Source organism: Zootoca vivipara, chromosome 3 (genome assembly GCF_965207765.1).
Source record: "Zootoca vivipara chromosome 3, rZooViv2.hap1.1, whole genome shotgun sequence".
Classification (NCBI taxonomy): domain Eukaryota; kingdom Metazoa; phylum Chordata; class Lepidosauria; order Squamata; family Lacertidae; genus Zootoca; species Zootoca vivipara.
The window spans coordinates 46,777,940-46,801,361 of record NC_142586.1 but is presented as its reverse complement, the minus strand read 5'-3'; the positions used below and the strand labels follow the sequence as shown (position 1 = coordinate 46,801,361).

The 23,422-nt window shown below is 41.3% G+C and overlaps 1 protein-coding gene across 1 annotated transcript in view; it reads left to right on the top strand.

The window, feature by feature from the left end:
• PREP (prolyl endopeptidase) overlaps nt 1-23,422 on the top strand; it is a 60,585-nt gene that overhangs the window by 16,403 nt on the left and 20,760 nt on the right. The window contains exons 7-10 of the mRNA XM_035109312.3: nt 4,166-4,271; nt 10,614-10,805; nt 16,195-16,392; nt 20,983-21,086. Coding sequence (XP_034965203.1) covers nt 4,166-4,271; nt 10,614-10,805; nt 16,195-16,392; nt 20,983-21,086 — 600 coding nt within the window. The remainder of the gene's footprint in view (nt 1-4,165; nt 4,272-10,613; nt 10,806-16,194; nt 16,393-20,982; nt 21,087-23,422) is intronic.

The following is a 23,422-nucleotide window of genomic DNA, read 5'->3' as shown; positions in this document are numbered from 1 at the left end:
GAAAAGTAGGATGTTAATGTGATAGGTAAATGAAATTAAAAAAAACAGGCCCAACTCTCACCCTATTTCCTTCAACATGGTGCTTCTACATTTCAGAGAAGGGACTAAATTTCATTCCATTGGCAGCTATCCAAGTCATTTCCCCCCTCCCAAGCCTCATCCTCTGCCCCTGTTCCAAAGCAAATGTTCTGTGTCTCTATTTGCATCAATTCTAACTAAAACCAGAAATGTCATGGCCCTGTTCCCCCCCCCTTACACTATATCTAGAATTTAGAATGGAAGCAGAGGGAGCAAGTTTGTGGCAGTTCCCAGAAGAGGGCACTATAGAATGATGATTTGAAGCCATGTGTGTGGCATCTGAGTTAAGTGGGGAAAGCAGGGGTGGTTTTTAAATGGATCTGTGCTGCACACGTTGTTGTTTTAACCAAGTTCCCATGCTTGGGGTAATATACAAGATGCCATCAAAAGTATCAAATTAGGAGATTAGGATATTCTATATATTATACAGTATATATATATATATATATATATATATATATATATATATATATATATATATAATATGTTTTGCAACAGAAACCTTTAAAATGCTTTGAAGCAAAACACACCACCTATACTGCTATTGTGTTCACGTGTTATTTTTGAAGGGAGTGCAGAATGCAAATTATATATATATATATACACACACACAAACACACAAAACAGCTGTATAGCTGGTGTGTTTTGCTTCAGAAGCATTTTAAAGGTTTCTGTTGCAAAACTACTTTCACTTTCAGCTAGCTCGAGGCACTTAACTGCTGCACAACCTAGATGAGCTGACCTGAAGGATCACCTTTGTGCTTTTGCTCAAAACAAATACCAGTAATCAGAACAAGAGCTGCTACAGTATCTCAGTTGTCATGTGCTGTGGGATTTGCAGCGGTTGAAGTCTGGCATGAGCTGCTGTGAAGCACTGGAATCTTCACAAACCTCCAAAGTCCTGGAGACTGAAACAGGCAACAGGCATTGTTCTGGAGGAAGGGAGATTACTAAGGGCCCACTATTATTATTTAAATGTGTTTATTTGGAAGGGCCTTTTTTTTTGGTCTGTCTGTTTGGAGACATGTCTGACCTTTGGGGCAGGGATTATGAGAATCACTAGTTTTTGTTCTCTGAAGATCATTTTGTATTTCATGGTGCCCATGGCAGTTTTTTAAAAAGATTTCTAAGTGTGCCCCGGGAATCCCTGTGCTAATTATTGAGCAGGCAACCGTGCTCCCACATATTTTATGATAGGAAACAGCTCCCAGGTTAAAGAGCATGGCTTCTTGGTAGTTCTGAATCCCAGGACCTATCTTAGAAATGTGGCCACAGGGCTTTCTGCCTAGCATAATTGAAACGGCTATTTTATAAAGGAACATGATCTTCCCAATTATGCTTTATGTAGAGTGTAGCTCCCAATAGAATACACCTGCTTCATTTGACTCCATTATGTGCTAATTGCTGTTTTCCTCTTGGAAAACATGATAGTGTTTGAGTAGGAACCAAATGCATGGGTTTAATGCATGGTTGAAGTGTTTGGTACCCTCCATTTGTTGTTGGACTCAGACTCCCATCATCCCCAGCTGACTAGCATGGCCAGGGATCAGGAACGATGGGAGTTGTGGCCCATCAACATATGGAGGGCTGTAGCTTCCCATTCCTGGTTTAATGGTTTCGATAAATTAAGATTATTACAAATACAGGAGTTGGCAAGAGTGGTGGTGGTGGCTGTGTACATCTGCAATTAACAAGATACAGTGGTTAGAAAGTGCACACAGGTTTGGGGTATATGGATTCAATCAGTTCTGCGTATAAGCAGCTACAGGATCTTGCAAAAAAGAAAGGTTTTTAATTGATTGGTTTCTCTTTCTCAAGAGCACTGGTTAAAAAACAAACCAGAAGACAAGGGAGTGTTGTATTATAGCAGGGAGCTTCGTTCCAAGAGACAGTGGTTAATGAATTTTATAAAAAAAGGGATCCCCACCTCAAAAAATACTAATTTTGTATTTCAGGGGGGAAAGACCCAGATTGGCACCTAAAAAATTCTATAAAAACCAAAGGGATGGAGAAAACAGTATAATTTCAGTTCTTCCACTGAAATAGATAGGATATTTAATTTAATCCTTACCCTGAATCAAACTACATTTAATTTGGGACCTGAGTGACTCTGAAACCTGTGGACAGAATACTACTTCAGCATAGCATGAAATGCAAATTGACAGGGGTGGCCATCCAGCCCCACAGAGATAAAAAAAGCACATTGCTGGGCCAGCGGCTGGCAGGTGAAGCAGGAAGAGGCTATTCTGTCTCACATTGTGTGCTCACACACACACGACATGTATTTGTCCTTTATTTTTCTCCAGTAAAATATCCGATGGTGTAGTTTTTGAATGCAGCTGTCAATAATGTTTTGCATTAATACTCTTGAATTCCTTTGAGTTTTGAAACGCATTGATATAAAGACAGCTGTAGCAATGAAGACAGACTTAATTGGCACCCTACCCGTAATGTGTGTTGGGAAATTAGATTAAGAATGTGTTCTGGGAATCGCATTAAGCAAACTATTACCAACTATTCACCAGTCCAGCGGGAAATGTTGAGAAGCTCATTAGATATGCTCAAAATTGCTGCTGTCAGGGGCTCTTGTTTGCCATCATGCAAAATAAAGTTTCAAATATTGCTTTAGCTTTGATGGAGTGAAGGCAGTAAAGATTCTCAAGTTTGTAGTATATTGACATTAACTCAAAATGTTGGGTACTAGCCAGGGAAGGTGCAGTGGGTGATCACTTCCTTGGCCTTCAAAAGGTTCCAGGCTTAATCCATGGCATCTTCAGGTAAGGATAGGAAAGAGCAGCTTTTATTCAATGGAGATGATATCAAGGTATATGGGCCAATATGATGTAAAGCTTCTTTGAAAGATGGAACCCATGGAGGGAGGGAAGGATGCCTAAGGGTTCAAAGAAATCTGTATTTTAATGCTGAAAATCGTTTTGTTTACATATGTGTAATACAAAACAGATATTCTGTGCTTCTGTATTTTAATTGTGTAGAAATCCTAGGTATCAAAGCCACACATGCAGCAATAATGGCAAACACTACAACAACAACAGCAGAGAGAGGGGAAGGGGAAGAATTAGGACATGGCTTTAAAATATTTGCACCTGCTGATCATCTAAAAATTTGTATTTAAGTGTTGATATAATTGATTTAGGATGCTTTCTGTAGAGTGAATATATTTAATAAAGATCTGCCAGTATAATTTTTGACACTGTCTGCTGTCACTTTGCATTTAGCACAACAACATCAGCTTGGCATGACTCTCCATAATATGAGAGCTTCATAGATGAGAGGGATTTAAAATTCATTTGGCTTTAATTTCAGGCAGTTGTGCTTCTATCAAAATACACTGGTTTGTTGCTTTTCAGAATGCACTGTTGAGTCAAAATACTGAATTGACATTTGCTTCACATTTTGTATGTGTCTGAGACATGGAACGGATTTGAAGGACTAGGAGAATTTGTGGCCCTCTAGATGTTGACGCAGGTGGCGCTGTGGTCTAAACCACTGCCGATCGGAAGGTCGGTGCTTCGAATCCCCTTGACGGGGTGAGCTCCTGTTGCGCGGTCTCAGCTCCTGCCAACCTATCAGTCCGCACGTCAAAGTGAAAGTAGATAAATAGGTACCGCTCTGGCGGGAAGGTAAATGGCGTTTCCGTGCGCTGCTCTGGTTTCACCAGAAGCGGCTTAGTCATGCTGGGCACATGACCCAGGAAAACTGTCTGCAGACAAATGTCGGCTCCATCGGCCAGTAAAGCGAGATGAGCGCCGCAACCCCAGAGTTGTTCACGACTGGACTGGACTTAACTGTCAGGGGTCCTTTACCTTTACTTTTTAGATGTTGATAGACTTGAGTTCCCATCACCCCTAGATCTTCCATCTGGAAGATCACTGGTTCCAAACACATCTGTACAAAGCATATCAGTCCTACCGGTACATATTTTGTAACTTTATATTTTGGCACACCTTTTTTGCTTTTGGTTTGTAAAATGCTTTTTTGGGGAAACAAACATTTCTGAGTATTGTTAGTAACTTTTTTGTTTGGTGTACATCAATATTTATGTTGCATTCATTGTGATAAATTTTAGGTATCTGATGATGGGCAGTACGCTTTGCTGTCCATACGAGAAGGATGTGATCCAGTTAATAGGCTGTGGTACTGTAATCTACAGAAGGAATCAAATGGTATAACTGGTAAGAGGCTGCTTTCTTCATGTCAAAGTAAAATTACTTCTTTCTGAATACATTGCAAGTTTACGTATAACAGTTAGTTACAAATCTTGTACGAAGAATAAAAAACATGGGTATGTTCCTAGTGGCTGCTTGATCTGCCCTGTTCTCTAGCCAGTATTTGTTAAACAGAGAAATCACACATTCTTTCCTTAGGCTGCAAACGTGGCTTGTCTTTAACAGTCACATTCCAGATTGCTACAAATTTTCCTTCTGTCATTTTCAGATTATTTAATCATACGAAGGGGTAGCTTGGTACATATTCCATCCTATGTGACTCTGTCTGCACTGAAGGTTGGGCCCAAGTCAGGTGTGGAGTGGAGCCCCTGGATGCACATGTATTACACCTGTGCTGAGCAACTGATAGTCAGTCCAGTTGGCCAGCATACCATGCTCTCAGTCTCAGCAATAACATTTACAGCCCTGAACAACTTGGGACCAAGTTACTTGAAATACCTCCCCCCCTGTATAGACCTGTAAAACAGGGGTGATTGGAGCTGTAATCCAGCAACATTTGAATTCCCCACCCCTGCTACAGAATTTACCCCTTCTCTTAGAATGCTTGCATTTGAAGCAATAAACTGTTCTTGGGACTTGTAGATTTTTCTCTTTCCCCCTTTGCTTTCATCATATTATTTGCTTGCTGCAGAATAAGTCTTTCTGGATTTGTCTATGCGTGTATGTTCCATTTTCAAAATTGCATTTATGGCTGCCACTGTAGACTACTCCCCCCCTCCCATCTGAAGTTCCATCAACTCCCTGCTACAACCCGAGTCGTAGAATTGTAGAGTTGGAAGGGACACCAACGGTCATCTAGTCCAACCCCTGGCAGTGCAGGAATAACAGCCAAATAATCATTGACAGGTGGCCTGCCCTCGATCTGTTCTGGGGGTTCCTCCAATCCTCTGGAGCAGGGTTTTTTTTTTGGGAGGAGGCATGCACGAGAAGAGGGGAAGTTTCATTGTGCAAGCAGGAGTCCTTGCATGAATGGGACAACTTGGTTATATACATCCCTAATGCCCTTTCTCATTTGTGGTGGCTCTATGCTGCGCTGTTGGCCACTGCAATTTTTTTTTTAAGAGGAAAGGCTTGGCTTCATTTTTGAACACTTCTATTTATTGGACTCTGTTGAACCATGTGTGTATCAAAATTCAAATTTCCATCTGTTATTAAGTACCCTAAGAACATTCTAATTTCTGCTCAATGAGCTTCTAATTGGAACTTGGTGTGGAGTGAAACAGGACAAGGACATCTCAACATATGGGAGGGGGATAAATTTATCTGATGTGCTCAAAGGAACAAAACAAGAATTCTTTTGTTCTTCAAAGCCGTTTTCTTACTTTTAATTACTTCATTGTCTGATTTATCCTACAATTTGTAGACATTTTAAAGTTGAAATTGAGAGTTGTTATCCATGGCCAACTAAGCACACTGGAAAAAAGAAGAAATTATATATTATACAAATAGATATAATCAGTGAGAAGACTTTAACCAGTGAACTTGATTTAGAGCATGCTTTCAGTGTAGGCTTGAAAACATAGATAACTTGTTCAGTGTAAGACCAAAACAAAAAACCATTGAGCCTCTACTGTATATTTGCATCTTTTTGTATTATAATTTGATTTCATCCTAAGAACATTTATAACCTTAGATAGAACTGCGTGAGAAAAAATGCGTGGGAGAAGGATGTAGAATATTATCCAAGTCATTTCCACAATCTGTCCCTTTTTTTCAATGGGGATTTAAAACCCGATTCTAAAATAAGCTTTATTTCTGTCATGCTGTGTACATGATAGCTAATTTAAAAATCTGTACCCCTCATAGGTTTAATTCATCATCTTTACTCATCCGTTCTTTAGAGCAATCCCTTTATACATTTTCACAATTGCCAAAAGTTTTTTGTGTGTGTCTGAGCACAACTGTAAGCAATGAGTAACTTCAACTTTGCTTTCTTTTAATTAATGACTGCTCAGGCTGATATCAAGGACCACAGTTGGCTTCTGAACTTAATTTTCATACTAAATTTAGATCCTGCCTTTTCTCCAATGAGCTCAAGGCAGTTTCATAGTGGGTTATATTGAGATTGGCCCAAAATCATCCAGTGAGTTTCATGATGGAGTGGGAATTTGAACCCTGGTCTTCCAGGTTCTAGTCTGACACTCTGGTTCTGCATTTAAAAAGTGGAAGACTGGTGTGAGTGCAACTTGTACTTCTGTTTCCTTTGCTTACCTGTAAAATTTGGATTAGCTCTAAAGGAAGTTGAGGTCTTCTGGATGATGTTGGACTCCCATCATCCTTAACCATTAGCCATGAGAGCTGGAAGCTGAAGTCCAACAACCTGCTGGGGGGTAAGGATAACTTCTGTCTGCCCTAAAGTACTTCAGACTGTTAACTCTTAAGTTGACTTCCAGTCAAAAGTTTCTGACATTTGATGTGCTCAGAAAAGATGAAGTTGGCACCACTGGGCTTTGGGTGAGAGTCAAGATGAATGTTCAGCATCTATTCTACCATTCTCCTACTAAGCCACAAAGAAGAAGGTGCTGTATCCCAGAGAATGCTGGTGTTTATACTGTACATTAAAGCGAAAACTTTACTAACTCTACCAAAACAATAGGCATAGCTGTCGTTTGTTAATTCAGGCATACCAAGCCATGATTAACCAAGCCATAGTTTACAAACCCACATTACACTATAGTTCCTTGCCCCCTTTTCTTTTTCAGCTTATCACAAACTATGGTTTGTCAATTCGGGCACCATATTTAATCATTGGCATGATGTCTGAATTAGCCCAACATGATCCTGACCCAACAGAAATGTCTGTTGTTTTCTTAGTGTCATGCATTGTAATATCGCTGAGCATTGGCAGTACCCAAAAATATCTACAGTAGTAGCAAGTATTGGCAACGGCATTTCTGATTCACATTGAAATAAAGGGCAAAAGTAAAAAGATTCCTTGTGTTAGTAATTACTGTTAATTTCTTTGGTTTGTTTAATATTTTAGGCAATCTCGCCCATATTTATAGAAAAGTAAATACTGCACAGTGTATATGTAGCTTGAGTAATTTCACTGTTGTGAGTAGATCTTTCTGCATACTGATGATCTCAATTCCTAAAAAGGCCACAGTAATGATCTTTTCACACAAAGAACCAACAGAGACGTTATTTTCCCTTTGCTTAACCCATATTAAGAGTTTCTAATTACTGACAGGATCTCGCCACTCCCTATATATATTGATTGTATATAAGTCTTATATTCCAATGCTGCTTTTGTAACTGGATTTGTAATGGCTTTTAGTCAAATACAATAATTGATTGATTGATTGATTGAAGTCTCATGTGAACTAGATTCAAATTAAAAGGAAGCAGATGTTAAAAGCTAGGAAGATAGAGATGGGAATTTAATCAGTTTAATGTCTTGGTTATGATGCTTTCATTTGATAGCCTCTCTGAAACAATGCTGATCTTTTAAACATAGATAAATTAGCAAAGTGTTTGGGCATTCTCTAAACTGGATTAATAAGCATCTAAAATGTACTCTGTGATTAGGTATTAGGTTTTTGTATATTTAACCACTGGAACTTGCAGATATATCATCAGGTGGTTACCACTGAATTAATTATACCCATAGTCTCCATATACTCTGCTAAAAACATCCTATATTCTGTGCAGCCCATTTCCCTTATGAAGATTTTTTAATATACAATTTATTGATGTGACCTTATAGCAAGCCAGGCCTTTGGCCCATCTAAGTCAGTACTGTCTACACTGACTGGCAGCAGCTTTCAGACTGGGAGTGTTTGTGTCTGCCATGCCTTGCCTGCTTTGGAAAGCTGTCTTGGCTCTTTTGCCTTTTAAATTGTTGGAAGGGAAAGGAAGGGTGTCCACCATTAAAGGCTCCAGGCAAGTGTGACATTTTATTAGTTCTACTGTAAAGGAGGCAGCTGTGTCTTGTCTGTTCACTGATCCTTGATGTGCTTGGGATCTGTGAAGTTGACTCATTCTGTCTCTGGTAGAAAATGGATTTGACTCCTGAGATTAGGCTGTGCGCTATTACCTTTTAACTCACTGTCTGTTAAAGCAGCATGAAATGTAGTTGTAAACCCACCCACCCCCTAAACAGCCATTGTATCTTGGATGTTAAAATGCATAGCCAAAGGAGGAACAACCATCAGTCAAATTCCTTAACCTAGAATCGCAGGAGTGTGAAGTTTAACTCTGCATCTTGAAATATGGGAAGTCAAAATCCGTGCCTTTCATGGGATGCCCTGGACCTGAAACGAAAGCGAATTTCCACCATGATACTTCAGTAATGGCTGCTGCCATCTGGGTTGTTGTTGTTTTTTGTCTGCTTCAGAAGGCTGCAGCTCAGTGTAGAGCAAAGCTGTTTCACAAGCACAGCAGCCCAGGTTCAGTCTCTGGGGTCACGGGCTAAGAAGAATCAAGTAACATCTGCCCTTGAAGAGCTGATGCCAAGTGAAGTGCCCTGTACCCTGTGTCTGACTCAGAATGAGGAAGCATCCGATGCTGCTGAACTTGTTTTTAACAACACGTTTTTTTTCTTACTGGCTTGAGAAGAAGAGGTGTAAATCTTTCCCACCCTCCTCTCTGCAGCGTGTTCTGTTCAGCTTTCTTCATTCATCCTCTGGGTTATCTGCCTATCATTGCAGGCTTCTGGCAATAGCTCAGTGCCAGAGTATGGGCTGCTAGACAATCTGCAGTGTCTTTTCCAACACCTTCTCACTCCGCATGATGTGTGACCCATCACACACACACACACACACACACACACACACACACACACACTTGCATTCCTTCCAGCCAGAGATTCTGCTGCAGGAATTCTTTTCAACACAGCAGCCTCTTTGTTTCCTGTCTTCTGTGGGGAGATACCTTGGCAACTTTCTGTGTTAAACTACCTGTAGAACAATTTCTGCTATCAGGCAGAGCAATCTGTCTGGTTAACTTTTCTGAGAAGCTGTGCCCCGAGTGCTCACTCAGTCTCCTCACCCTCCAGCTTCCTGTTGCTCCTTTTGCTTAGCAGTGGCATGGCTGTGAAAGGCCTGCAGAGGGAGAAAGCGAAGCTATCCCGCATGGGGTACGTTGGGGCAACTGAAAATTCCTTATATAGCTTTTGATTTTGAAAATCTTTTCATCTGAGAACTATCTTAACAGTTGTGTGAGACAAGCGTGTGCACCGGTGATGGTAGGGGAGGTACAACTATTCAAAAAGTGCTGCCTCTGTTTCACGGGCCAACCCTTGGTTTACAAAAGTGGGGCAGCAACTTCGGCCAAGTTCTCTGATGAATAAAATCTTTGGTCCCTGGAGGGGACTTAACCTGCACTGCTTATCCTTCAGTGAGCAGTAGTTGACTCCTATGATTCAGTACACTTGATTTTTGTTTGGGAACCTGGCTTGCAGGCGAGTTAAGATCTGAACAAACTATAGTCTGCTGTATTCAGAGGCAACAGCAGACAGTGGTTTGCCACTAAGTGGAAACAGAAGCTTCTAATCTCTGCTGTTTGGGGACAAGTAGGAGGTAGCACACAAGCCCAAGGCTAGTTGCTACTCATGTCAACATAGTTTGACGGATTGTCTGAATGCGACTCTCTCCACTCCAAGCAAAAGCTCTTTGTTGTCATGCACAGTATGATAAGGTTTCAGAAATGCTGATAGACAGAATAAGGTTAATTATTACTTCAGTATATTTGCATGTGCCAGGGCTAATTAGTATGTTCCTTTTTATTAAGTTGCAAAGGAGTGCAAGGAGATGTTGAGCTGTACTTGACATTTTGGTGCCATACATGCTTATGGTCACATATGCTTCTGAATAGGAACACCATTATTGTTTCTGGAGCAAAAGAGCATTAACATATATTCTAATCCTTGTAAGGTTTTTCGAATCGTTCTGTTGCTGTCAAAATAAAATTTTACTTTGTTACTTTTTCAATTGCCCTGGACTCTTTTGCGAGGAAAGGTGGGGATGGATGATGATGATGTATTTTAGAAGACACCAGGTCTAGACGTGTGATTGAATGTGTGGTTGGTTAAATATTAGAATGAACAGGACAGCCATAATGCAAGTCCTCCTTTCTTTAGACCCAACAAGCTATGATGCTTGCAGGAAAAAGAAACTTCTGGGGTCAGAAGAACACTGAGTGGTAGTCAACCAAGTTACTCATGGTCATTAACTTAATGGGCCTACTCTGAGTAAAAGTTGGTTGAATGCAGCCCATTGCTATTAAACATCCTCATCATGAATACTTGGTTTTACAGTTGTAAGTGCTTTCCTTTTTCTCTTAATGTAGGTCTTCTGCACTGGGTGAAACTGATAGACAACTTTGATGCAGAATATGAATATGTCACCAATGAGGGAACTGTGTTCACCTTCAAGACAAACCGCCACGCTCCAAATTATCGACTAATTAACATTGATTTTAGTGACCCTGAGGAATCCAAATGGAAAGTGCTGGTTCCTGAACATGGAAGAGACGTTCTGGGTAAGAATATTAAGTTACAGACGAAAAAGAGAGGCCACGTACAAAATTTTGTAAGAACTCAGAAGGACTTTCAGTTAATCACCTAAGTTTAAGAAATGTTGTGAGGCGGAATTGCAGGTTGTCTTTTAACAGCAGTTCTACAGCCATGGCATATGAACCACAAACAGTGCACAGTGACTAAGTAATGCACAGGGTAGGCCCATGGAAATAAATGTGCTCAGAGTATGGCTTATCTGGATGGTGCAAAGATGGAGCAGTGGCGAGGCTGAAGTGATCTGAGAGCCAATCCTGTGTGCCTTCATAATCCTGACTTTTCTGCTGCCCATCCAGGTAAGCAACAGCAATGCTGATGTTGGGAACGTGTCCTTACAGCACTGCACCACCAGCTAATTCTCTTTTATGCACTGTGGGAGGAAATCTTCCCCCACCCAATTGCTAGATTCCCATATACCAGAACTGCAGAAATTATAATACTGTACTCAATTTGTATGAGAGTGCTTTATTCCTAAAGAGCAACTTGTCCTGATGCTAACAGGCCAAGCTGCCGTTGTGTCACTTTACTTTAGTCTTTTCCCAGATTTGCATTGGAAAGAAATAATTATATCAGAAGGCAGTTAATAATTTATCGCTCTGAAAGCTTTGCAGTCAAGTGAATTTTTGATTTTGCCTAATAAAGATGACATATTAATGAAGTGTCTTCTGCAGAAACAAGATGTGTAAGAATTCAAAGGTTAAATGGTTACTTAGCATGATGTGATTCATTGCCCTGGTTTAATCAGGACTTGACACCACTGTTCTCAAATACTAGATAGCACAATGGTTGTAAACATTCTTCTTTAGCCTTGGGCTTGCCGATCAGAAGGTTGGTAGTTCAAATCCCAGCGACGGGGTGAGCTCCCATTGTTGGTCCCAGCTCCTGCCAACCTAGCAGTTCGAAAGCACGTCAAAGTGCAAGTAGATAAATAGGTACTGCTCTGGCGGGAAGGTAAACGGCGTTTCCGTGTGCTGCTCTGGTTCGCCAGAAGCGGCTTAGTCATGCTGGCCACATGACCCGGAAAAACTGTCTGCGGACAAACGCCGGATCCCTCGGCCAGTAAAGCGAGATGAGCGCCGCAACCCTAGAGTCGTTCGTGACTGGACTTAACTGTCAGGGGTCCTTTACCTTCTTTATGTTTATTTAAGCACACAAACATAGGCTTCTTTTTCTGGTTTAGCACATCTCTCTTGTAGAGAAACATGAAAACTACTCCTTTGCCACTATTTGAAAGTGCCTTGGGTGTTTTATATTGTGAATCTTTTCCCACATCTCAGGCAAAATAAATGCATAGTACATACGAATGGAAGGCCTACCGATCTGTAATCCAATCCTAGACATGTGTACTCAGAAGCAGAGCCAACTGATGGCAGACCTAAGCCCCTAACCAAGCCAAAGTTAGTAGTGGCCAAATCCCATTTAAAACAATGGAACTGATGTCTTCCATTAGTAGTTGTAGCTGTGTAGCTCAGACACATCCACCGTATCCATTGTTGGGACTTACTCCTTAGTATGTTTAGGAATGAAGTTTTGGTCTTTGCTAAAAATGGGTTTTAAGGCTGATTCACACTAAGATGTTTTGCTCCCTACTGGATCAGTCTTTGGTATGCTCATGTGGGCACACACTGCATGTGAAGTGGAAAGTTGCCGCCACAGCCAGCAGCATCAGTTCATAGAAAGTTGCTATAAGCCAGGTCAGGCCATTTCTCCATCAGTCCCAGTATTCTCCACTCTGAGTGGCAGTTGTCTCTCCATGATCTCCAGGAGAGGTCTTTCCCACCTCCTGCTCCCTGATCATTTAAGCTAGGCATGCCAGGAATTGGAATTTCTTTCATATAAGCCAAATGCTTTGCCACTGATCCATATAGTCTTTGCCCTGATCATGGAGGGCACTTCTCCAGCTCTTTTCATTGTGGGGATTTCTTCTGACTACAGCAGTGACTGCCTGAGTGCTTGGGGAAGTGTTTGTATGTAAAGGATACGCCTTCTGTGAACCAGCCCTTGGTGAGAGTTTTCTATTAAGTGTCCATTGCCATGTTTCAATGGGGCAGGTATACCATCAGTCTTATAGTGTTCTTGATTCCTTTAACAGCCACTTGATAAATCTAGCTTTGCATCACACACAATCTTACGTTTTATGTAGGCTGGGCTGCCATCAGCATCAACACAGAAGTTGTTGTTGTTGTTTAGTCGTTTAGTCGTGTCCGACTCTTCGTGACCCCATGGACCATAGCACGCCAGGCACTCCTGTCTTGCACTGCCTCCCGCAGTTTGGTCAAACTCATGTTCGTAGCTTCGAGAACACTGTCCAACCATCTTGTCCTCTGTCGTCCCCTTCTCCTAGTGCCCTCAATCTTTCCCAACATCAGGGTCTTTTCCAAGGATTCTTCTCTTCTCATGAGGTGGCCAAAGTATTGGAGCCTCAGCTTCACGATCTGTCCTTCCAGGGAGCACTCAGGGCTGATTTCCTTAAGAATGGATAGGTTTGATCTTCTAGCAGTCCATGGGACTCTCAAGAGTCTCCTCCAGCACCATAATTCAAAAGCATCAATTCTTCGACGATCAGCCTTCTTTATGGTCCAGCTCTCACTTCCATACATCACTACTGGGAAAACCATAGCTTTAACTATACGGACCTTTGTCGGCAAAGTGATGTCTCTGCTTTTTAAGATGCTGTCTAGGTTTGTCATTGCTTTTCTCCCAAGAAGCAGGCGTCTTTTAATTTCGTGACTGCTGTCACCATCTGCAGTGATCAAGGAGCCCAAGAAAGTAAAATCTCTCACTGCCTCCATTTAGGAGGTAATACACAGAAGTATTACCTCCTAAATCCTCCTTTCCCGCCAAAAAAGCATTGCTTAGATAACAATACACTGTTGTTATGCTTTGTAGTAGCTACTGCTGCTAAACAGCATAATGTTTGGGCAAAAACTACTCTCAATGATGAAAGTGTAGAAATGGCAAAAACATATGCCAGTTTTCTCTTTCAGCTGACTCGTTATTTTTTTCCTACCCCAAAGCACAAAACAAGAGTTGGGTTATAAGGAGAGGTTTCACACAGAGTTGAGATAAATTTAGAATGCAATTCTGTGAATTGAGAAGTGGGGGGGGGGGGACCATAGATTTTGAAAGGCAGCTCCAGGGTATCTAAAATTCATGAAGGTCAGAATATTTGTTCCTTTTAGAGAGCTCTTTCCTTTTTTTTAAAGATGATTGGCATTATTTTCAGATATTTTTCAACCTTGCTTTTTATCAAAGCACCTTAATACTAACAGAAGCTGTTAGAGAAGGCTCTGCCTGCAACGTTCTCTGAATAGGCAGTGTTATCTTGTTCTGCAGCGTAATTTTTATTTGCGAGTTGCTTTTATCAATACAATTCGTGGCTAGAGATTAAAGCACATATTTTTGGCTGGTGTATCTGTATCCTTCCACTTGCCATTCAGGATTTTCCATGCCCATGATCATGGCTACTGCTAATACCGCTGGAACTCTGTAAAAATGAAGAGCCCCTGAATTCAGACCACCCCTTGTTCTTGTACTGCATCCTGTGCCAAGCCAACTTAGTTACTTGTGTGTCTCCCTGCGATAAATAAAATTGCCTTTAGGCAGGTTCTCCTGCTGTAAGGAAGGAGAGATATGGGCACAGCCGCTGCAGTGATGTCCTGTGTTTATAGCTTACAGTACTATAAAAAGAAGCAATTATTTCCTTTCCTTTCCCCCATTTTGTCACTATAAAACAGCCTGTGTTTTTGTTTTGTAATTCTTTTTTCTTTTTCTTTTGGTTGGTCTGGTGGGCAAAGAACACTAGTTGAACTAAGCCAGAAATTGCTGCAAAATGTTTTGTATGATAAGTTATTTATGGAATTGGTTGAAAAGAAAATGGGATAACTTGCTTCAGCAGTAGCAGTCTTTCAGTAAATAAGATGTGATTATGTTTTTCGGTGGTCTCTGTCTGTCTCCCTTCAATCTAACATTCTTAAATTAATAATCTGATTTAGCGGCCTACAGAGTCTTGATGTTGAGTGGATAGTATATAAATTTTAAAAGAATTAAAGTTGTTAAAGTTCACTGGAGAACTAACGCTACCAAATTCTGAAGGGATCAGATTTGGGCCGTGACAGTGTGTGCTTCCTGTCCGACAGACGTGGTGCCCTCACCATCCATAGCCATGGTTAGCTATGTGAAGCGCACTGGCGTTAACATTGCTTAATGTCAATACATCCCCTTTAAGAGTGAACCCTGGTTAGGGTAAATCCCTATTGATGTAAGAGGCCAGTTGTGGTTAAGGGTTGTGGGGAAAATATTTTGACTTACCTTGCACTCCTTCACTCTCTGCCATAAGTAAGGGGTGCACCAAGAGTGCTAGGTATGTGTTATGTAATCCTTCTGTGATATCAGTAATGCAGATCACAATGCATCTTTGCTTCAGTTGTTTTATGAGAGAACAGATGCAAGCTCTTTCCACATGCTGAGTATTCCCATAAGTTGTTAACTTTGCCGGAACCAGATGGGTTATCTGAAAGTTTCATTAATAACAATGTAGAATACATACATACAGTCTGCCATATGCTGGCTTGCAAGCCAACGTTTCATGTTCTTGCTTACGTAAAACAACTACATTTACAGGTCTGGAAAGCTTTCAGAATCTAATTGAACTTGTGTTTTTGCTTAGGGCCAAGCTACATGCTACACTTAATGCACAGTAGACAGCTTTCTCTTTTTCTTCTTAAATACAGGCATGCCCCCCCCCCACAGTTATCAGGATCATGATGCGCAAGGAGGGGAAGCTTATTCCTTCCTTCTTCAGCTACACCCCCTCCCCAGTGTGGCTGCAAAGCTTTGGCACCTGCTGGAACCTTTGCTCTAAAGTCACAGCCAGACCCTACATTAGAGCACATTTATACTACTTCAACTGTCATAGCTCGCCCCAGAAGAATTCTGGGAACTAGTTCACCCCCAACAGAGCTACAATTCCCAGCACCCTTAACAATTCCTACCGTCCCCAGGATTCTTTGGATTGAATCATCAGAGTGTTTAAAATGCAAGGTGTGGGTGCGACCTAAGCCTCAGAAATGTGCAGGGCTTTTGGGGGGGGGCTGGGGAATCATGGCTTGGGTGCGGTTAAACCCCTCCCCCTGCATTGTGATACTGTTCAGCTGGGTCCTCCATGTCTGTAATCAGATTAGGGTTGATGATCTTGCTGTATGCTGTGTACGAGGTTTAAAGTGTTGTTTGGCCCTTGGATTTAAGAGCTAAGGAAATCTATATAACTGTTGTGCATTTTTAAACAAAGTGTGTTCTGTTATGGTGATATTTACTGCTTATTCTGAAATGGACCCTTTCCCTTCCTGTGGACAGAATGGGCAGCTTGTGTCAGATCCAACTTCCTAGTCTTGTGTTACCTCCATGATGTGAAGAACGTCCTGCAGCTTCATGACCTTACAACTGGAGCTCATCTCAAGACATTCCCATTGGACGTTGGCAGCATTGTGGGATATAGTGGCCAAAAGAAAGACAGTGAAATATTTTATCAGTTTACTTCCTTCTTATCACCTGGTAAGTCTGTTTTGCCTTTGCATTACATTCTGGGCAGCTTCACACATGACGCTTCCCATACACAAATGTTAGTCAAGTATAGGGAAATTCTTGTTGCAAGAACCTATTTCACAAGTCTCTTATTTTGAAACAACTTGTTTCACATGCTTGGTGGAGCATGGCAGCAGGTTGTCACTGTGTTGGAGTGTTTGCAATACCTAAAGATCTTGCAGAATTGAATCATGTCTGTGTGGCAAATAACCCTGCTTTTTACTAAGACTGAATAATACATTGAAAGTACCTGTACTTTAAATGGTGCTTGCATTCAATCTATTGTGCAGATTAAATCAATCTCATATTCAACTGTAAGATTCTTATGTGACCATATGGAAATCTGGCTTTTGTAAAATAACAATTTTGACAATAGAATGATGACAATGGAAACAGTTTGTGTGCCTCTTGAGTGTTGCATCAAGGATGACTGTCTATAAAGTCTAAACCACCAATGATTTGTGCTCGGTGTTTATTGGGGGCCAGTTACCATCTTCATAAATAGTTTGCCAATTAGTGCCTTGTGTAATCTTTATTTTTCATAGCTTTCTGAAAAGCTTTATTCATGGTGATTTGTTAATGCTTCTTTTTAAATCCTGTAATTAGGTTACCATATTAGTTTTCAATTTAGAGAAAAGCAAAAGGTAGTGAGGGACCTTAACCTATTCTAAAACCTGCTTATTTACATTTTGTGAAGAAGGAGGTATTTTGATGTAAGGAAGTGATGTGGTCATTGGACAGAGTGGTATGGCTTGTTTATAAAGTCAGTCAAATAATAAGATGAAGTTTTGATTTTTAGACAATGCTGTTTCTTCCTGTGGGTGGGATATTCCAAGTTCAAATGGCTCCCCAGCTAAAAAATAACAAGCCTCTCTGCACATAGCATGCCATTGAGAAGGGTTCAATATTTCCTCCTGCTGTTATACTTTCTATATGCAGGGGGACCTTCGTGTGTGCACATAGAACAGGCATCCCCAAACTGCGGCCCTCCAGATGTTTTGGCCTACAACTCCCATGATCCCTAGCTAACAGGACCAGTGGTCAGGCATGATGGGAATTGTAGTCCAAAACATCTGGAGGGCCGCAGTTTGGGGATGCCTGACCTAGAACAATTTAAACAAGCAGTTTCCCACCATTCAGACGAGCAGCTCGAAGTACAGTAGTACATTTCAGATAAGGTTGTACAACACCACACTGCTCACTATATAAATGGTTGTCCGTTTGTAAAGAATTAAGCGGCTGTCTCCAAACTGCTCTGGGAATGATAGGGCAGTTATTGTGAAACTACTGCCTATACAAAAGATGCTACATAAATGGATAAAGGGGCTCTTTCTCCAGTATTCACTTCATAGGTAGCCATAATACCTTGCACTAGGCTTTTGTAAACAATTGTGGCAGTGGCCACATTAATAAGCTGGAAGATGTCGACAAAAGAAAAGCCCCGGTGACCCATCTAGTCCAGCATGCAGTCTGTTCTCGTGTGGCTTTATCAGCATAGTTTTTAAAGGACCATGGCTTTTTAGCAAGAAGCCCTACTTTGTGTTTTCAAAGCCCAGTAGTAGGATCAATGCATGGACTTTGTTCTTGTGCCGAGGGGTTCTGAGCAGACAGGCTTGAAAATTGCATTCTTCTTCATTCTCCTAAATTGGTTGGACAACAAATTTGTTTCCTGTTGATAGCCTCAAGTTGTGGTTCCATTTCTGGTCTCCTTCAGATAGGGGGTGGGAAGGAAAAGAGAGGAAAGAAGTCAGGAAGCTGCTCTTAGCTGACTGCAGTTGTGCCAGCAACGTTTAATAGCATCATCTTCTTTCTTGCACTCAGTTTCTGCTTGGCACTTCTTGTAGCCGTGTGTTTCAACACTTGCAGAAGTGTTACAGTGTCTTCTGTTGTTTTGTAGAATGATGGCTTGTGCTGCCAATGTCGTATTGTTGAACATTTTAATTTTACGTTAGTAAAACTGCCTTGAATGTTTCCAGAGCCGGGGCTCTGATATTCTGGTTCCAGCCTGGTGTCTTGCAAGATGCTGACTACCAGCAGCTCTTAACTGTGAAGAGCTCTTGTTCCTTAGCACCCCTTGATACTGAGCCCTCCCTCACCCCCGGAAAGCCAGACAGAAGCTAGCAAAATCCTCAGAGTTAAGAAAGCATTGTAAAATCAAAATTACAGCAACACACAAATGAGGCTGTGTGAAAATCACTGCAGCAGTGAGAAATGTAAGTGCAAGAAAGGAACTGTATTAGCAACAAGATATTAGTTGAAATCCAGTTTTCCTTAATTATGGTCTTCTGGACAAAGGTGGGCACCCATTTCAGGGTCTAGGGCCACATTCGCTTGGGAGAAAGTGGTTGGGGTCTACTCTGGGATCATACCTTGCAGAACACCCTATAAAGAAAGTAAAAAGTGTGTTATATTGTGATGTTAAAGGCGGAAAGGTGCAGAGGGAGGTGGACAGGTGATCTAGGACTCTAACAACACCACTGATTGCACATAGTAATTCATTGTTGACTGTCTATCCCTCCCAACTCTCAGCACTCCCATTCTTTCCTCTCCAAGATTGAAACTGAAACAGCCATTGAGTATGCTGCACCTAGTAATGTCCTAAGTTAGTTGTTCTCTTGTTTCCCACTGCCTGTGACCCTTCCCTCCTCAACTGGGCAGATGGCTATACAAGCCCAGCATACAATAAAAAAGAGGACAAATGCAGAGTGACGCAACATGTTCTAAGCAGGAATGCCCATCACTGACGTCCGTGCCCAAAACCTCTGCTGTTGACCTATTAAGCTCAGCTCTGCTAAGGGGAAACTCCAGTTGTATGAGAATGGAAGTATTATTTTATGCCACCCACCCATCATGTTTCCAGGGCAGTTTGCAAAGCTACAGACTAGAGAAGCTAGATGAAGTAGGTCTGGGGTGGTTGGCTTATTGCTTGCAGGGATACACTCCTCGGGCCCCTCAGAAAATGTGGGTTAAGAATCTAAGTTCATTTATTTATTTTTATTTACCACCTTTATATTCCAAGGATCTCAAGGTAGTGTACATGATTCTCTTCCTCCCCATTTCATCCTCACAACAATCCTGTGAGGTAGCTTAGACCAGGCACCCCCAAACTTCGGCCCTCCAGATGTTTTGGACTACAATTCCCATCTCCCCTGACCATTGATCCTGTTAGCTAGGGATCATGCGAGTTGTAGGCCAAAACATCTGTAGGGCCGCAGTTTGGGGGTGCCTGGCTTAGACTAAGAGATGGTGACTGGCCCAAAGCCACCCAGTGAGCTTCATGGCTGAGTGGGGATTCGAACCCTGGTCTCCCAGACCACAGTCCAACACTCTACCCATTGTAAATGGTAGAATGCCCTTGTTGAAATGGTTAGTTTACTCTTCATTTGTTTGTGATTTAAGGGAGGGCCATTAATAAGGAAAGCAATTACAAAATTGGCCTTACTTTAAAAGAGTATTTTTTATCATTCTTTCTTCATGCAAAGCTTGCTTTATGCAGACGAGTATTAAGTACATTCGACTGAGAGAGCCTTGTGAGCAAATAGAATTTATTTCTAGGAGAAATGTCCATCTACAGCAAGTTTAGAAATCACTGAAAAAGGAAGAATAGGAGCCCAGGATTACATTTGCCATGCAAGAATGTAGCAAGGCATTTTTGACCCATAACAATCTGTGTCTTTGCTGGATCCCTGGGCATTGCTTTGAACTTACTGTTAAACTTTGGCAATTGAAAAGCCTGCTGAATCGGAGCTGAAAGACTGTGTGTCAGACACAATTTTGATGAGCAATTCTGTCATACTTGTAGCACAATACACTCTGCCCAGTTTTGTGTTAAGAACAAAATAAAAAGGCAGCTTATTTGCTATGTGACATATCACTGCTCAGGCAATTAAACACAAAGAGTAGATACCAGCTGTGTTCACAGGCCACATTAAACCATAGCAAATGCCTCACTTTGTTGTAGGAAATAGGAAAATGTTGACTTACTTTGGAGGGCTGAGCAGGGAAAGATCAGTCATCTGAGAATTCTACAGCAAGATGAAAGGTCACAACTGAGTGTACATTTAATGGCATATCAGGCAATTTCAAAGGTGTGCTCTACTCACTTTTTGCAGGGTATGTCATTAAAAACATATCATCCCATTTCAAAGCCTTTCATTATAGGAGGCCAAGGAAGATTAAAGGTGATATTACTTGATGGTGAGGATACAAAGTGTTGATTCCTAAGTGCATCTTATGCAAAAGCCAGAACGCTTTGGGGCTTTCTAGAGGGGAGACGAGTGTTTCAACTACCATTTAATTATAAAGAAAGAAAGGAAAAATTGAGCTATTTTTTGAAATGCAAGAATTCTAGCAGAATTCATCAACTAGATCCACGGGGAAAGACTTTGCATCAGCTAAAAAGTTAGGCCTTGATAAATGATTATTCATTTGTATTTTCAAAGCTCCACACACACACAGACTTGAGTATTCCAATAATAGCTACAGACACTTTTGAATTCTGTTCCTTGAAGAGACACTGAATGACCAACTGTAAGTGACCAACTTGAATCACATTTTCAGGTATTATCTACCACTGTGATCTGACCAAAGAAGAACTGGAGCCAAGAGTTTTCCGAGAGGTCACAGTGAAAGGATTTGATCCTTCAGCTTACCAAACAGTGCAGGTGAGTAAAGAGAAGCAGTGATCATTTCTTACAGATTCTAATCAACTGCTGTAAAAGGCTGACAAGAGTTGCTGTTGGTTACAATTGATTTGAATTTACCTTTTGGTCGATTTTGCTCCCTGGCAAGTATAGTTACAGGATGGAGCCCATTAATTGACAGGACATTTTGATCTCATGCTGATGGTGACAGTACCCTGTGAAAATTAATGTGCCACCTGGACAGACACCCTAAATTCAATTCTTTGTGATTCTGTGGTGTTAATAACTAGCTGGTGTTTACTATGAGTCATGCTTTACTGTCCTAAGAGTTTAATCTCAAGTGTCCCTGGCCAATTATAGTGACTTAAAAGGGAATCTGGTGAGACTCCTTGAGAACAGGTCCTAAATTTGAAGCATTTTCTTGGAATTTCTACAGTGCCAGTGCCAGAGAGACCCTGAGTCTCCTTTCCCTTTCTACCTTCCCCAGCAGCTTGGACTGCTCCTTCCTTCTGTTCCCTTCCTGACGCAAGGCAGTAGCCAACTGAACAGTTATGCTGGTGCAGCAACTTTTAAGTGGTGCAGTGTAACTTCCTCACTCTTGCTGTGATACCCCTAAATCTGCTCTAGGAGTTTCCCTAACTCCTAACTCATTGTTAGAATGAGAATCTATAGCAACATTTTCTTGCAAGTTCCACTTGTCAGTGGCTCTCAGCCACGATGGCTGAAAAGAACCTTCATGATGCCACACGCCATTGACTGCTCCTTGCTGGAGGGGGAAAGGAGACCGTGGAGAGAGGGCATTGCCTCCCTGTCTATTTGTGTGCTTGTCTGGAAGCACCTGGTTGGGTACTGTGAAAATGGGGTGCTGGACTAGGTCAGGGACTGAGAGACTGCAGACACCCATCTTATGATTCCACTGCAGACCGATGGGCAAGAGAGATTATCAAAGATGCCACCATGGTTGCTTAATACAAGCACACTGTGTACATGCACTTTTGTGACCCATCTTGTGTTCTTGCAAAAAGGACATGGGTGTGTAACATTAATAAGTATACAGTGTTCTTACATTCAGTGAGATGACAGTAATTGAATTCAAATAGCCGTGTAATTAAAGTGTTTCAGTGGGAGGAAAAGGTAATGGGAATTTTAGGTGAAAATGTTTGTAGAATCTAAAATCATTTCTGCACTTGCCTCAAGTTCCAATGTTAAAACTACGCAAACGTTTGAAGAATTCAACATCAGTTCTTTGAGATTGGTTTTTTTTAAAGGAACCAATAGTTCTATCCTTTTGACTGAAGCTTTAAAGGCATCACTGCTGTGCAATGTCAACATTTTTATGGCTAGGCTGTTTTCAGTACATTAAGCTAGGTATCTCTAATAGGACTAACAATATACTCATGTTGCTAGAACACACAGTATTATTGAGACTTAGTATTTATGATAAGCACAATTAAGTCCATCATTGCTAGCATGGCATATATTAGTGAAGATTAAAAGATGTACTGTGATTCTGTTTTATGTTGATGTTTGTTATTTGAACACTCAGAAAATCTTTGAATATGTGTATGAGTGTACAGAATTGGCATCACTTTTCCATAAAGCACTGAGAGTAGATTAAACACAAATGTATAATTTGAACAAATTCTTCTCAAATATGATTGGATTTTGTGGCTGGGTGGTTGGTTGGTTGGTTTGTTGTTGATGTTTTTGTTCTTTCATCTGGGTAGAAGAGAGCAACTGAGACAACTGTTTGGCTTCACCTGCTGTGGCAGGGGTGGGGAACTAGATACAAACGGTGGAGCATCCCCAGTAAACCAGATTCGACTGTTGGGTGTGTCTGCCCACCTATCAATCACTTTATGTCACAAATCCAACCAGCATTCAAAGCACCAACAATGAACTGATATTTGGGTCTTGTAATGCCCCATAGATTAGAAATCGCTTTGCAAGATCCGAGTTGGCTGATGATTTGGCCTCGCTTTGCAAGGGGCTATTCTGATCTTTGGGTCCTGCAAAGTGTTTTGCAGAAGATTTTGTGTGCATCGCCAGTTGTTGTTGTTTTTTTGGGGGGGGGGGTTGTATTGTTTTTTGAGAAACAAACCATGAACCTGAGTTCAGCTGTAGTACTAAGCCACACCATGTTCTCCTTTTAACTACTGTTAAGCTTAAATGTGGCTTAAAGAGACAAGCCAGCCAGGCCTTCGAATACTAGTCCCCTACCCAATTATTAACACTGTTTTCGTCCCTAGGTCTATGTAGGGACAGAGACAAGTTTGCACAGTTCTGTTTAATTGAGCTTTCCTGTTTGGTATTGTAAATCATTCATATTTTCCTTTAGGTAAAAGCTATGCATTTTC